Source organism: Rhincodon typus, unplaced genomic scaffold (genome assembly GCF_021869965.1).
Source record: "Rhincodon typus isolate 14 unplaced genomic scaffold, sRhiTyp1.1 hic_rhity00001844, whole genome shotgun sequence".
Taxonomy (NCBI): Eukaryota; Metazoa; Chordata; class Chondrichthyes; order Orectolobiformes; family Rhincodontidae; genus Rhincodon; species Rhincodon typus.
In genome coordinates, this window is record NW_025967482.1 from 7641 (window position 1) to 25000 (window position 17360).

At 38.9% G+C, this 17360-nt stretch overlaps 1 protein-coding gene across 1 annotated transcript; it reads right to left on the reverse strand.

Moving 5' to 3' along the window:
* Window positions 1-2579: 2579 nt before the first annotated feature.
* sigmar1 (sigma non-opioid intracellular receptor 1) lies at window positions 2580-16993 on the reverse strand (the record flags this gene model as incomplete). The annotated part of the gene is made up of 3 exons (XM_048592810.1): window positions 2580-9197; window positions 10462-10554; window positions 16793-16993. Coding segments are annotated over 3 exons (524 nt in total), but the record flags the coding sequence as incomplete, so codon positions are not given.
* Between the last annotated feature and the right edge of the window lie 367 nt (window positions 16994-17360).

The window sequence follows — 17360 nt, forward strand, 5'->3', positions numbered from 1 at the left end:
CCAGCACTTGGTCCTTTAACCTTGTATGTCTCGGCATTGCAAATGCACATCGAAATACTTCTTAAATGTTATGGAGTGTTTCTACTTCTACCACCCTTACAGGCAGAGTTCCAGATTCCCATATTCCCACCACCCTCTGGGGAGAAAAGGTTTTGTCCACATCTCCTCTAAACTTTCTGCCCCTTACTTTAAATCCATTCCCCCACTTAATCCCTCCATCAAAGAGGTCTACCCTATCTATACTCAGTTTTATACAACTCAATGATGTCCCCTTTCAATTTCCTCTGGTCCAAGGTAAACAACCTCCGTCTGTCCTCTCATCTTAAAAAGGAATTTGCTGTCGGAATATTTCAAAAATTAGAATCCAAAAATTGGGGTTTTGGAACACCCTTTGCCTACCTTATTAAGGGAGGGGCATTAAAAGGGAAAGGAAAAAAAAAAATCAAACAATACCTCACTACCTCAGGTTTAAGAAGTGAAAAAAGAATCAATTTCAATTCACACCCATTAACCCTTTGTTCGTGACATGAAATACTGGACCTTGGAGTGCAGTTCCACAAATCCCTGCAGAAAGGAAAACATGTAGATAATGCGAGTAAGAAAGCACTTGGGATACCTTCCTTTATTGTTTAAGGCATTTAGCTTAAGGGAGCTTATGTAGAATTCTATCAAAATACTGGTTAGCCCACAGCTGGAGTACTGTGTACATCCTCATTGTGATCAGACATTGATCATAAGGCAATGAAGAGAATACAAAGGAGACTTACAAGAGTATAGCAAATTTTATCTAGAAGAACTGGATAGATCAAGTTTGTTTCCCTTGGAGGACAGGATGCTGAGAAGGGTATATAAACGGAGTGGCCAAAATCAAGCAGATTTGATCTATTTCCATTCATAGAGGGGTCAAACACTAGAAGACAGATTAAAAATAACTTCTAGGATTAAAAAGGAGTCAGAACTCTTTGTAGTGTTTAAACAAAAACTTGGGAATGTACTTGGATGTATTCTAACTTGCACTGCTATTAATCGAACGAGAAAGGGATTAGGTTGAATGGCTCATCTCCAGCTAGCACTTACGTAATGGGCCAAACAGCCTTCTTCTTTGACATAATGGTCCAGGTTTCTAGCCCTTTTTTTTTTGCTTCTATCCATTGGCTTTCAGAGATTCTGATTACATGTTCCTAAACCTGTAAGTGTCTCCTTACTGATCTGTTATACACAAAAAAGGGCAGCACTTTGGCTCAGTGGTTAGCCAGGAACCCAGGTTTGATTCTACCCTCAGGTAACTGTCTGTGTGGAGTTTGTACATTCTTCCAGCATCTGCCAGAGTTTCCTCCAGGTGCTCTGGTTTCCTCCTGCAGTCCAAAGATATGCATGTTGTTAGGTGGATTGGCCATGCTAAATTATCCATATGGTGTCCAAGGATGTATAGGTTGGGTGAATAGCCATAGGATATTCTGGGTGACAGGGATAGGGTAGGGGGTGGGTGTGGGTGGGATGCTCTTCGGAGGGTCACTGTGAACTCGATGGGCCAAATGGCCTGCTTCCACACTGTACACATTCCATTGAATGGAGGACTTCACACTTATCCACATTGAACTTGAGCTGCCAGTTTTCAGTTCTTTTTAATCCAGAGAACAGACTTGTGGTGAACCTGTTTCTTATACCTTCGAGGGAGCACTGAACCCGTCTCTAGATGAGGCAAAGATCATATGGTCAAATTCTAGGTAGCTTGAAATATAAAAGTCAGTATCAATATGGTCTGCTGGACTAGTTTTGGTCACCTAATAGATCAAACATATTTCTGATAAATAACTCATAATTTACAGATCTTCAACTACATGTGAACTGTATATAACTTTTTGAAACCAGAAGTCCCTATGTTAATTGTGTAGGAAGCTGCTGAGGCCACTTTTTTTTTGGTCCATCCCTAGTTACCCTACAAAAGGGGATAGGTTTTTGAGATCTTTGGAGTATGGTGCCTGATCACACTCCCTCCTCATAAAGAAACACTGTTAAGCAGGAAATGCTAAGATATTAACTGAGCAACAATGAGCGAGAGTCTGCTCCTGTTCAAATCTGGATAAACATTACTTGAAATTGATAGTTTTCACACATTGCTGCTAATCGTCTCGCGCTAAAAGTAACAAAGGAAGGCTCTGCCAAAAAACTTAGCGAGTTGGTGCAGTGTGTTCTACCACAGCTGCAATAAACCAGTTTACAGGAGGTAGGCAGGAGTACAGTAGAAGCACTAATTGACTGTACTACTCTGGTCTTGTCTTGTGTGGCTCTTCGTGAAGTTGCTATGGCACTCTCGTAGGCATATGAACGTATTCCACCATATTCCTAACGTTGTTAATGGTGAGTAATTTTGAGAGTTCAGAACATAATGTAAGTGTTACAGAGTATTTAGCTTCTACTGCTTCAGCCAGTATTGATGGAGTTGGGCTAGACAAGTTTCTGGTCAATAGTTGCACCAATTATCTAACTCAATCTGGCGGCGGCAACACAATTTTTCATTCACCAAACATGGTCTTAACTTATATTTTTAAACTGATAAAGGCATCAAGTATCTGGAATATTGTCAATAAAACATCATTTATTAAAGCAGATTATATATTTATTTTCTATGCTTGCATGTCAAATACATAAATATTTTCAATTCAGTTTTAAGACCATATATTTAAGAAACTGATTTACAGTAAGCTAAATTGTGACACTAATGAATAAGCGCAAGGCTCTTTGTGGCACTTCACACAATTAAATAGCAAAATTTTCAGATAACACATTAAAAGCTTCAAGTCAATGATTTAAATACATTTTACCGTATTTCTAACTATTCAGAAGGACATCATGTTGCAAACATCCTTCCAAGTTACAAAGGCAAGTTTCAACACTCAGTAATATTTTTAGTTTAAGGCATTAATAAGCCTCCAATACACAGACTTCAGAATAAATAATTTTAGGGATCTGGATAAAATTTACAAATTGCAATGCACAGGATGTAAACAAATTTACAGTTCAAAGATGTAACTGGGGCACAAGTAAAGGTCTTTCAAGTTGTTGGTTGGTTCGCCAAGCAGACTGGTTTTCCTGAAAATATTTCGTCCCCCTTCAAGGTGACACCTTCAGTGCTGTTGTTCTGTTCCATTCTGAATTTATATGGTCCAGTCTGTTATAGTGGATAGTTCTGGTCCCAGTTTTGCTCCTTAGTGATGTACATGAGGTCTATTTCAACATGTTTGTTATGGTACCAGTAGTTGAAAGAGGAACACCTTATCAAAGTCTTTGCAAGCAATGGGTATCCTAACAGCTTCATCTGCCAATCCCTGTCAAATAAACAACACCAAGAAGACACTGTACGCCCCTACACACTGGCCACCCTACCCTATATTAGGAACATATCGGAACTGACTACAAGGCTCCTACAACCTCTTTGAATAATGATAGCACACAAACCAACAGCCACACTTCGCCAGCTACGCTCAGAGACTAAAGATCCCATACCCACAATGATCAGGACAAATGTGACATCAAAATACCATGCAGCAACTGAGAAAAGCAATATACAGGAGAGACGGTCAGGAAACTCACCACCAGGATACACAAACACCAACTCGCAGCAAAATGGCACAACCAACTCTCCCTCATTTCTATTCACTCTGACAAGGAAGGGCATCAGTTTAACCAGGACAATGTAACAGTACTAGGACAAGTAAAACAAAGATAAGCATGAGAATCCCGAGAAGCTTGGTTTTCAACCATTGGTACCATAAACAAATATGTTGAAATAGACCCCATCTACATACCACTACGGAGCAAAATTGGAAACAGAACTACCCACCACAATAGACTGGACCATTTAACTTCAGAATGGAACAGAACAACACAGCTTCAATGGATGCTAGACAGCACTGAAGAGGTCACCCAGAAGGGGGATGAAACATTTGCACGAAAACCAACAACTCCAGCCACAACCCGAGCAACAGATCTTCGCTAAAACTTTAAAGATCTTTCAAAGACAAAGACAGACAATCAAACGAATGCTAAATGAAAGATCATTTAACTGTACAGGTCCTGCAGCTACAGTATACCAAAGTCTGGCACCTACACTTTGCTACAGAGTTTCAAAATGCAAACTTCACATATCTTAAGGCTGAACATGGCAACAACCTTCCAATGTCCTTGAATGAGACAGAGAAATGATGAGAATACATTAGGTCCAAACATACAGCTTTAGTTCCCAGAGTTAGTGTTCCAAAATAGGATTTAAATATGAAAAAAAGGTAAAAAGGTACTCATTCTTTCAAATCTTATTGATACAACTATTATAATGATTCTGCCCCAGATAAATATTCCTATAAAGCAAAAGATTTAGGATATCCCTTGTTTACTATCATAAACAATTTATAGAATTTGTCTATGGTACAGTTTAAATATTGATTGTAATGCAAGAATACAAAATTTACAATTTCTAATATTCAGTACTTCCAATAAACTTTTGGACGTGGGTGGGAGGAAGAATCATGATGGCAATCTAGCATCTCTCACTAAAATGGTAATACCATTAGTCATCAAAAAGTAGTATAACAAAGCAAAAACCAATTCGTCAAAGGCCACTTACATAATGCTCGGTTATTTATGTCTAACTCTTGTATATCAGTTTTTATTTACAAATACAACTAGGGTAGTAGACTGGAACAGAAACGTTTTAAAAATATTTGAGCAATATTTCCAAAAAAGGTAAAACTTTTGATTAAAAAAAACAAATGCCATAACAGAAGACACACAAATTATATTTCAAACAATTGCTCGGCAATACAGAAATTCAATATTGCTGTAAGAAAGAGAGATATCTTTCAGTTTTGTCTATTGCACATTTCAGGACAAACACAAGATGCTAAGTTTCAAAATGATGAGTTGACTCTAAGAGGTTGTGATGGAGAAACCAAAGCGGATCTATACACTCCCTAAGTGTCATGGTGATGTCTTGGCCAGAGTGTGACATGTTCAGCATTCTTTTCTGTTATGAATGTTTGAAATGTGGCACTGTTATGTTTTCTCCTAATAAGTGCAAGACCAAAGTTTGCACATATCTCGCTTTTCAGCAATTATATTTGTTACCTTTCACCAAGTCGTATCAAATAAACAAAGCAAAATACAGAACAAACAAGTACCACTTAACATCACCCTCCCACCACACTCCTCAAAAAGAAAAATAACTTCAAGCCATTTAGCTGACTTAGCAGAATTCCTCAGCTTTATTTTTAGTATACTAGTTAGTGCAATAATTGTATTCCATAATTTTGGGACTTCAGCTTTATTTCACATGCAACACAATTTCTAAGTTTGCTTCCATCAGCAGTACTAGCTACAGACAATTAAAAAAAATTGCACACTATCACATAAGAAACTACAGATTGTACCTCCCGACTAAGCAGAAACTGGTCAAAATGGAGCAGGGACATAACTAGTCCTTTTTTGCCATGATCTGAATTATCGTAAATTTATGTGGTGGGATTTTTTTAAAATAAAAAAAATATGTTGGGCATGAAGATGATCATCAAGATCCAAGCTGAAACCTTGGGACTGAGCAATAACAAAGTTTATCACGAGGTGATAACCTTCTGCAAACTAAGTCAAGGGTCAAAACTGTCAAGTTTTAATTTAAAAATTCCTTTGAGCCAGAATTCAGTAAATCCCGGAGTCCTCTCACTCCAAGCTTCCACCCCACCCTGCTAGCATATCACCCCTGCATCTTCCCACTCACCATTCATTCGAATAGTGGGGAACATTCCTGCAGGCTCCAGTGATGATATCCTATAACCTGAATTTTTATTCCACTTGCCTGCTGGCTAGGTAATGACTCATACCAGGGTCAAGAACACGCCTAATCTTGAACATACAAATGAGCAGCATAGGAAGTCAAATATCTTTGAGCCTCAGCACGGAAGATTGGACACTCGCCCAGAATACCCCTATGTGTCTCTCCAAAACCAACATAAAATCAAAGCTAAAGTCTCAGAAGAGCATTCAACATTATAAATTTAAAAACAAAGGAAATGTACAAGAAACCAATCAGGACCAGTTGGGACCAAAACATTGTGGGTGGTGACTCTCTGTTGAATGAATAGAGAAAGGCAGGAGGTCTTCACCTTAATGCTTACCAAAGCCAGAAAAACAAAAGCAGGACTTAACAGCTGGATGGTCAAGTACTCAATTAAAATTAGCTCAGAATACTTCAACCTGCTGCAAACTTCATGTGAAAGTACAGTAAATCTTTTACATAGAGCAGTTTAAGCCACTTGATTTTGTCAACAAAAAGCCAACATCTAAAAGTGTTCACACCATCACAATCCATGCAATGTCTAAATGTCTTTGTTCCATGCTTTAATAGAAATATCCCAATCCAAAAAAGATCTTATTTGAATTATTACACATTTATTCCAACTTCATGCATGCAATATTGAAGACTTATATTTGATATTAAATTGACCCAAAACAGGAAGCAGCAACATACTGGACCATCTTTTCTTGGTTCACGTAAAGATTGATTTGGGCACTTCCTCCCATTTACTAATTGAACTAATGTGTCAAGAATGGTGATCATACTACAAACATAAACAAGAAACAATAAATTCTGCTAGCATTTAATTAGCTATCGAAATTTTAAAAATTCTTGACAAATGTTTTACACTTTGATAAGTAAAGAAGCTGCATTAATAACATCAAATATGCTGAAATAAACATAAACAATAAAGGACTGCAGGTGCTTGAAACCTGAACCAAAATAGATTGTGCTGGAGAAACACAGCAGATCTAGCTGCATTTTCACTGAAGGATCACTGGACTTGAAATGTTAACTGTTTTCTCTCGACAGATGCTGCCAGACCTGCTGCGCTTCTGCAGCTTTCAATCTGTTTTTGATCCAAATATGCCGATCAGACATCATTTTGCAAATTTTAAAAGGAGCTCGATGGCAACACAGTTCGTTGCTTCTGCTCACACTAACTGGTGTAATGCAAAAAGCAGTCTCCAATAGCACAATGTCTGTTTACCCATGATAGCATTTTTTTTAAACTAAAGACTGAAACAATGGTCTTGAAAATTGCAAAAAAAATTACTGAGAAAAGGAAAGTTTCGGCTCAAGATAACTTTTTTTGTTGTAAATAACATTCACATTTGAGATAGCTTTATTTTCATGTAGGTTTCAAGTGCCTACATCACATATGAGTGTATCTGTGTGGAAAGGAGAAAGGGTGTATAGCATCACTGCATACGCAAGAATTTTAAAAGGTAAATTATTTGGTAAGTATTACTTTATATTGAATTTTAAATAGTTACATTTTACATTTAAATTTGTAAATAGTAAAGCTCCCAACCACACTTCAACCCACAAATTTTCCTCAATTGGATCAATACTACCTTGCATTTTAACTAAAAGCATAAGTTTGTGGTAGTTGCAGCGCATTTGGAGATTTTGCTTTAAATTTAAGAAGTGAGCTTTTATCTGGTTTTCTGGACTAGAGTATTCCCGTCAGAAAGGGTATCTCAGTTGTATTTGCAACACATGTTAGAAGACAAAGAAAAAGATCAAGTCTTCAAAAATAAGCAGAACATCTACAAAATCTGCAGACAACTATACAGGTGGCCATGATCATTACAGGCTTTCCACAGAATGATCAAAAAGAAAATGCCATTAATAAATTTACTTAATTAAATTATCAGATATAAAATGTCCATCTAATGAATGATCTCCCATCATATTCTATATAAACTAATGACAGGGAGAAAAATGCTACTATGCTAGTGGTAATTCTACCCACAAAAGAGCAAGAGATGAGATAGCACCGTCACCAACCTGTGAAGAAAACATTAACAATTTTCTTACTGACACCAGGAAGGGGGGGTAGGGGAGTCTGCTTTCACACCTGGTTCAAAACATGACCTAGTGAATGGTCAGCTTCAGGAGGTTAGTGACATGGAGGCCCATTAATTTAAACTAATTTACACATTGTTTGCTATTTGGTGACCAAAATGTTTGTGAAATTGTTGTGAAGTGATTGCCTTGTCATCAAAATGCAAGACAATTGGAGGTTGCACAGGGACACAGGCATTCTTATTGCCTTTGTGCTGGACAGTGCTCGAAGTGGAGGGGGGAAAAGTAAGTTTTAGATGAAAATGTGGGAAGCTATTGACAGTTAGGGCCAACAGGAGGACTGCAACCGAACCAGTTTAGGATTCTGAAATCTCAAAATACTTACAACACCCATTAATATTGCATTGATTAAACGAACGAGAGGTTTTTTTTGTATTTCAACACATCTACATTGTATCCTATCACAATTCCACTCGTCATATTGGCTCAGATTAGAAAAATATTGAAATATTCAAATGATATAGAAAATACTGACACCATGAATGAATTTGTGTACAATTTATGACAGAAAATTATGAATTAAACCCTATTAACAATTTAATCTCATTATAAATGTAAAAATCTGTTTGATTCAATGGTCTGGATTTACAGAACTTAATATTGAGGTAACCAACCAAATCTAAGAAATGTCTTTTACCATCAGGTTTAGTAGTTTAGATACAGAAACATGCTAAAGATTCACTACAGCAGTTAGAAATAACATGTTCACAGTCCTGCACTTCTCAATTTACCATCCAAACTAGTTCTAAAAGATGCAGCAAAACATTGATATCCAAACTGACGTAGGGGAGATTATGCAAACAGATCTATATTTCTGATTTGATCTTTTACACAATGCTTTAAGTGTTGCTCAATGTACAGCACATAAAAAGGTTGGAATTTTATCAAAAAAAGGCAGCATACAAATAACAAGCAAATTTTCTAGATTTGATGAACACAAGTAAATTTTCAAACAGTAGGTGATGCAAACCAATGTCAAAAAGAGACCAGTAAAATGTGTACATTACAAAATGGGTCTCTACCCAGCATCAAAAGAATCCAGCTGTTGTGAGGTATGTATTGGCTTCCAATATAAGTGCTTTTGTGTAGACGGATATTGTATAATAAAGAGTAAGAAAATCCTGTGTGCTGAAGATTGTATCAGACAATGCAAACCCCAACATGGAAGGAATGAAACCTCTACCATATTCAACCATCCATGTTCCGGCACTCCAGCGAACAGATGTGGCTTCACCTATGGAATGGACAATAGTGTCACCTATAGGAGTACAAAACAAAAAGTAATACTTTAGAATATGTCATAATTTTTTAAAATGTAAGTTGTATCCAAAATGAACAGTCAACCCATTGGGAAGCTGTGTCCCTCTTCATTTGAAGCAGGAAATTAGGGGATTTGAGTGGCTACTGTTAGTAAGGTTGTAGACTTGCTCACCAAGCTGGTGTGTTTGGTTGCAGACGCTTCGTCACCCCGCGAGGTAACATCGTCAGTGCGCCTCCGTTGAAGCATTGGTGTTCTGTCCCACTTGTAATTTATATGCCTCAGTTTGCTGGGGTGGTTGGCATCACTTCCGGTTCTGTTTTTCAGTGGTTTGTATGTCGGGTCCAGTTCAATGTGTTCGGTTGCAAACACACTGGCTCGGCGAGCAAGCCTACAACCTCATCCACAATCCGAGCTACAAATCTTCTCAAAAACTTTAAACTGCTGGTAAGGTAGATCATGCTCAAAAATCAGAGAACCCAAGCTAGGCCCCATTCAGATACTTGCTGGCCATGGAAGAACTCAGTGCTGGTGCAGGCAAGGGAGGGTGCCTTGACTCCAGTCCCCAACAATGGGAAACATATCTGGCTGTAAAATCATCCAGCAAACCTATAAACGATGGTTGAGCAATGGAGTGATCAATCATCATTGTGACAACACCATGTATTTTGCTTCCTAACAGAGGCAAAATGATACTGTAAGAGGCCACTGGGCCATTGAGTCCATTCCAAATCTCCGTAGAGCAATCCATTCAATTCCCATAGCCCTGCAAGTTTATTTCATTGAAATGTCTAGCCAATTTCCTGTTGAAATTAGTAATTTATGATTACACATGTATGTATTTTCTCCACGAGCACTAAAATCCACCAAGATCTCTACATTCTTCCAATTCTGGACTCTGGAGCTCCCCTGGATTTCACTGTTCCTTCATCCATGTAAAGTACCTGGAGAGGCTTCTGCTATGTAAATATTACTGTTGACCAGAAAAAAAAAATCACATTTATAAAGGGGGAAAAAAGGTTACATTATTCTGTAGAAACCGAACTGCCACTAATTGGATAGCACTTTCTGAAAATCAGCACATGTACAAAGTAGGAATAGCCTCTTTTCCTGCTGTACTAAGTTTTTGATTTCAGAAAGAAGCCGTTCATTACACATGTATACATACTGAAAGAAAATCTGCAATTAAAAAAGGATCAGCAGGGCACAACTTAGAATTATGGCAGGAAAGTTGTCACCTTGAAACACAATTATAAAAACTAACCTGGGTAAAATATTTCACTTTTAGTTGTCCCTTCTTTCCACTGCTGAAAGGTTCCTGAGATAATAGTGTCAGTCACTTCAGCCCAATATCGACCTGGAATATCATGTAAAAATAAGGCATAAGCACTTCTTATTTGTAGCTGATAAAAATTCTCCAAACAAGCTGTAGTATTAAAACAATGTAATCTCTATTTTAAGTGTGAAAAGCTCACAAAATGCAACATTAAAAATTCTTGTATGAGAAGACTAACATAGTAAAGTCTTTCTCAGAACTCAGCAGCACAAAACTAAATTAAAACCAGTCATAAGGCAGAGTACATTTAGGCCAAGTTGCAGGTGATGCACTCTGGCCCATTTTGCTATGGCTAAGGTTCTGTACAAAGACAGTTAATTTGTTGAGAGGGTCATAGATTTTAAAGTATAAAGCACATTCCTGAGTTTAGAAGAAGGGATTTAAGAGGTGGGTGTAAATAGTCTGTTAGAAATATTTTTTTGAAAATTCTATCAAAATGGACACTTGCACACTTTTCCGCATTGGGCAAATATCTGGCAAATGGAGTACACTCCCTTTGTAAGCCTATGTCCTTAACACAACTCACTTCCCTGCCTATCCTTGTGTCATCGGCAAGCTTAGCTACCAAAACCTCAGTTCCTTCATCCAAATCATTTATATAAATTGGAAAATCCCAAGGGCACAGCATAAACTCCTATGTTACACCTCTTGCGACATCCTGCCAACCTGAAAAAGACCCATTTAATCCTACTTTCTGCTTCCTATTAGCCAGACAATCATCTATCCATGCCAAAATGCCACCATGAGCTTTTATTTTCAACAGTGAAACATTGGAGCAGGACCTTATCAAATGCCTTCTGGAAATCTAAGTACAATGCATCCAAAGGTTCCCCTTTATCCACAGCACAAGTTACTTCTTCAAAAGAACTATAATAAATTAGTTAACCTTGATTTCTCTTTGACAAAACCATGCTGCCTCCACCTGATTACTTTAAACTTATCCAAGTGCCCTGTTATAATGTCTTTCATAATAGCTAACATTTTCCCTCTGACAAATGTTAAGCTAACTGGCCTGTTGCTTCCTGCATTCCTCCCTCCCTCCCTTTCTTGAATAAGAGGAGGTACATTAGCTACTTTCCAATCTAAAAAGAAACCTTCCCTGAATCTAATAAGTTTTGGAAAATTAAAACCAATGCATTGACTATCTCATTAGCTGCTTTATAAGATCCTAGGATGAAATCTATCAGGATTCAAGAACTTGTTAACTTGCTTCTCCTGCTTATTGAACATATTTATTGACCCAGCCCCAATAGCATGCGATAGTAAAGAATTCCACAGACTCTACCCAGACAGTAAAAAAATTTAAAAGATTTTAGGGAAAAAAATTCCTCCTCCTGTTTTAAATGGGCAACTCATTAATCATGGCCAGTAGTCCTAGACTCTCCCACAGGGTAAAGTGTCTCTGCATCTGTCCTGTCAAGACCACTAAGAATCTTAAATTTCATTAAGATCTCCTCTCATTCTCCTCAATTCCAGTGACCACAAGCCAACCCTCTCAACTTCCCCTCATAAGACAACCCCTCTATACTGGGGATCAACCTGGTGAACTTTCTCTAGACTGCCTCCAATGCCGCTATATCTTTCTGTACATGAGGGGGCCAGAATGGTTTACAGTGGTCTGATTAGTGCCTGTTTTTTCTTTCAATTTAATACCATCCTTAACCTCCTTGGTTAACCATGGTTGGGTTTATCCTGGTCCTAGAATCCTTCTTCCTCACTGGGAATTATCTTTGTTGTGAGTCATGAACATTTAATAAAAAAGTCCTTTCCACTAAACTCTTTTCGCAGTTCACTCCAGCCAAATCTATCCTCATTCTCATGTAATTACCCTTAGGTTTAGTACAGTTGCTTCTGACCCAAGTTTCTCACTTTCAAACTGAACATTAAATTCTACCATGTTCTGGTTATTGTTGCATTGGAAATTTTTTTTAAAATTAAATTTGCCTCACCACACTCACCTGATCCAGAAAAAAGCCTGATCCCCGGTTGGATCCACAACACAGTATTCTAGGAAACTGGCCTATAGACTGGAAGCTATGGAAATGCAAGCGAACAGCTAAATACTATTTAAATGTTACAAGAGTTCCTGACGCAACCACCCTTTTACGCACGTAGTTCCAGACTCCCACAATCCTTTCAACGAAGACATTTCTTCTCAACTGTCCCATCAGATTGAAGTTAAGGTGTAGAATACTACGCCTCTAATTATGAAAGAAGTGCCTTCCTTTCCACCTTATCCATGCCCCTCAACCTTATAAAGATCTTTCAGGTTGCCTCAACCTTCTGAAGAGTAACAGAACCCAAAACGTTAACTCCAATTTCTCTCCACAGATGCTGCCAGACCTGAGTTTTTCCAGCAATTTCTACTTTTATTTTTGTTTCCCTTCTGAATCTTTGTTGCTCCAAGGAAGCAACCCAGCCTGTCCAATTATTCCTCACAGCTCAGAGTCTCCAGCCCAGCAGCATCCTGGTAAATCACCTCTCTGCCCCCCTGTCTAGTACAATCATATCCTTCCCATAATGTAGTGATCAGATCAGCACAGAAGATTCCAGTTGTAACCTAACCAGCATTTTATACAGTTCCAGTGTCATCTCCCTGCAATTGTACCCTATACCTGGGCTAATAAGTGCGAGTATCCCATATGCCTTCTTAACCTTATCTATTCTCAGGAATCTATATGTATGCACACAAAGCTCCCTCTAATCGTCAGAACTTTCCAGGATCTTAGTATTCATAATTTAACCCCCTACATTGTTAACTCTCCCCAAGTATAATGCCTCACTTCGCCTGGTTGAATTTCATTTGCCACTGCCTTGCCCACTTGACCAAGCCAATGATATCCTCCTGCAGTTTATGGCTATCCGGCATTTACCACCCTACAAATTTTCTTATCATCCGCAAGCTTCTTGACCTTACTCCCACCCTCAGGTCCAAAACAGCAAAGTTCCCAGCACCAAGTCTTACAGAACCCCATAGGAAATACACAGTTGTTTCTGTGACTGCAAAATATGATCTTTTTCTTCCGGTGTCTCAGTATTTTGGATCACAGGGGCTTTTCTTGATCAATCTTCAGTGACATTATCAACAGCATTAGTTTCCATGTCGACCACGTCAAACACGTTACCCTCAACAATACAACTGGTTACCTCCTCAGAATTCAAAACTTTTGTTTGCCAAAGGGAATGACCTTGCCTAAGGGCAGCACGGTGGCTCAGCGGTTAGCACCACTACCTTACAACGCCAGAGATCCGAGTTCAATTCCACTTTTGGGGAACTGTCTGTGTGAAGTTTGCATGTCTGCCCCCTTGTCTGCATGGGTTTCCTCCGGGTGCTCTGGTTTTGTCCAACATTCCAAAGATGGGCAGGTTAGGTGGATTGACCATGACAAATTGCTCCATATTGTCCAGTGGTGAGTAGGCTAGGTGGGTTAACCATGGAAAATGCAGGGTCAGAGGGGATGGGTAGGTCTGAGGCTGTTGACTTGCTTGCCGAGCTGGCTTGTTCTTGTTCAGACGTTTCGTCACCATGCTAGGTGACATCATCAGTGGAGCCTCCGATGAAGCGGTGTTATTCTCTCTGCTTGGAACTTATACTGTCTGGTCCGTTGTGGTAAGTAGTGTCATTTCCGGTTTTGATCTGTATGCGTTTGTACATGTGGTCCAATTCTATATGTTTGTTGATTGCATTACGGGTGGAGAACCATGCCTCTAGGAATTCCCGTGCGTGTCTATGTTTGGCTTGGGTTACTATGGTTACTTTGTCCCAGTTAAACTGATGGCCTTCATTGCCTGAGTGTACCGATATTAAGGAGAGTTCATCGTGCCGTTTTGCTGCTAGTTGATGTTCATGTATTCTGATGGCTAGTTTCCTTCCTGTCTGTCCGATGTAATGTTTGAGGCAGTTGTTGCATGGTATTTGTAAATCACGTTTGTTCTGCATTTAGTGGGAATGGGGTCTTTAATCCTTCTAAGTGTTTCTCGTAGAGTGGCTGAGGGTTTGTGGGCCACCATGATTCCTAGTGGTCTTAGGAGTCTTGCTGTCAGTTCCGATATGTTGATATAGGGCAGTATGGTCAGTGTGTTAGGGCATACTGCGTTCTCCTGTTTAGTAGACATCTGCGGATGTAGTTGCGGGGATATCCATTTATAGCAACGATTTTGTATATGTACTGTTCCTTTTTCCTGCATAGTTCCTGGGTGTTAGTGTGCCCTGGCCTGTGTAAATGGTGACCTAATGCAGCTTTGTTTGTGGGCATTGTAGTGGTAGCTGTGGAAGTTGAGGATTTGATCAATGTGGGTTGGTTTTCTGTATACTGATGTTTGGAACACCCAGTTGGTCATGCGTTCCACTTTAACATCCAGAAACAGAAGTTGATTGTTGTTTTCTTCTTCCCTTGTGAATTTAATTCCTGCAAATACACTGTTGACGAGGTGGTGGGTCTCTTCTAATTTGTGGTGTTTAATAATGACGAACGTGTTGTCTACATACTGGATCCACAGTTTAGGTTGAATGAGGGGGAGGGTGGTGTGTTCTGGTCTTTGCATGACTGCTTCTGCGATGAGTCCTGAGATGGGTGACCCCATTGGTGTACCATTGATCTATTTGTATATCTGACCATTAAAGATGAAGTGTGTAGTGAGGCACAGATCTCATAGTTTAAGTATGTTGGCATTGCTGATGGAGTTGCTGCTTCCCTTAGTAATGTAGCCACTATTTCTTTAGCTAGTGGGATGTCAATTGATGTGGATGAAGATGTGACGTCAAAGGATACCATAATCTCATCATCACTGATTTTTATGTTCTTGTAGGTATCGAGGAAATCTTGGGATGCGTAGTTGGAATGGGGTGACCTGTCGACTGGGTAGGTGTCTTTAGAGGGTCAGTGTGGGCTTGATGGGCCAAATGGCCTGCTTCCGCACTGTAAGGATTCTATGATTCTATCAAATCCACGCTGATTATCCCTGATAAATAAACATTGCTGCATGTTCTGTCCTTCAGAATTCTCTCTGATAACTTTAGCACCAGAGAGGTTAGATTAACTGGCCTGTAATTTCCCAAACTATTACTTCCTTCCTCCCTCTTTTTAAGGGAAGGGGACAATATTTTCAGGTCTCTGGTATTCAGCTGGGGCCAGAGGTGATTTACCAATTGCTGCAAAAGGTCCCTGATATCTCCTCTCATACTTCTTTTTCCACTTTTATTTAAAACTGTACTTTGTGCATGAGTTCATATATATTATATACACATATACTCACAAATACATTTCAGTTCTGTACAATAGAATGTGAAGAAAACAAGCAAACATAGGCATTTAACTCCATCCAAAAAACAAACCAAAGGCATCGCTTTCTTGCAAAAGATTGTATTTACAAGCATTTGAGGCACCAGGACCTCCCTGAACAGTCTGGAATGCATCTCAACTGGGCCTGCAAATTTATCTACTTTTAAGGCTGCTAAACCTGTCAGTACCTCCTCTCTCACTCTGTTACTTTATTCTAATATTCCACAATGCTCCATCCTGGTGGCTTTATCTTCTGTTACCATTGTGAAGACTGACACAAAGTATTCATTTATGACTTTGCCCACATCTTCTTAGTTTACATGTAGATTAACCCGACAGTTCCTATTCCTTCCCCAGTTATTTACTTGCTTTTTATATACCAACATAAATCCTTTTGGGTTTTCATTTATTCTACACCCTCAATGACTTCTTATGCACTGTTACCTTTCCTAATTTTTTTGAAGTTTCCCTTGCAATTTTTATACTGCTCTTGGGCCTCTGCCAATTAAGCTCTTAGTTCAATACACACATTGGAAAGGCAACATAGAACTGTGGCCAACAAAAAGAGCATTAAAAAAAATGCCTGCCTACAAGATCTCAATCCTCAGCATTATGGTAGCAAAGCCTGGATAACTTAGGCTAAGAAAAAATTTAAACTAAATAATTTCCATTGTCAGCGTCATGACACATTCCTAGTATGAGATGGAAGATGCAGTCCTCTCTTACAGAAGCTTGTCAAGCAGCCTAGCACTAAATCAAACAAGGGAAGCTTTGCTGGTTTGCCCATTTGCAGAACAGGACTGATGACTGCATTCCCAAGGATGTTATATAGGGAGATAGCCCATGTTAAAAGATCAGCAGGGTGACAAACTCTGATACAAGGATGCTTTCAAGAGAGACACAAAAGCCTTCAACATCAAATCAAGTCAAGTGGGAAACCCTAGCTTAATGTGACTGAATTAACAATTATGTTGTACCTGAGTGTCCTCCCGTGTCCACTGCTGTTCCAAAAAGTAGCACGTATTCAGTTAGCGATGCATGCAAAAGGCACATAGAACCCATCCAGCCACCAGCATTTACAAAGATCCACTGCAGGTCCTCATCTGGAAGTATGTGACCAGGGTACCTTTTCCTTAACTCGACCACAATCTTTGTGAATGCTTGCTCATGATTAAGACCTGAAATACAGCAGCACTTTATATAACTGCAATTCAAAATATCAACTGCTTTCAATTACTGTCTTTTGTAAAACAATTCTCGCTTTCATTAAGCCATTGCAAAAGCGATGTTGGATTTCGTTAATTTCTATCAGTGATACACAATACATTATGTGACTATATTCAATGAATATAGCTTATATAATGTGGATACCTGCAGGTGATATGACACATCACGAATAAGCACAATATGTGCTTTAAATACATTCATACTGTTCATTATTTAGGTTTTTACTTCTTGCTCTGGGCACACATCCCAATCGACAACAGGTCAATGAAGTAGCTACAAGAATTACAGTTGGGTTATTACTGCCACTTTATATTTTCA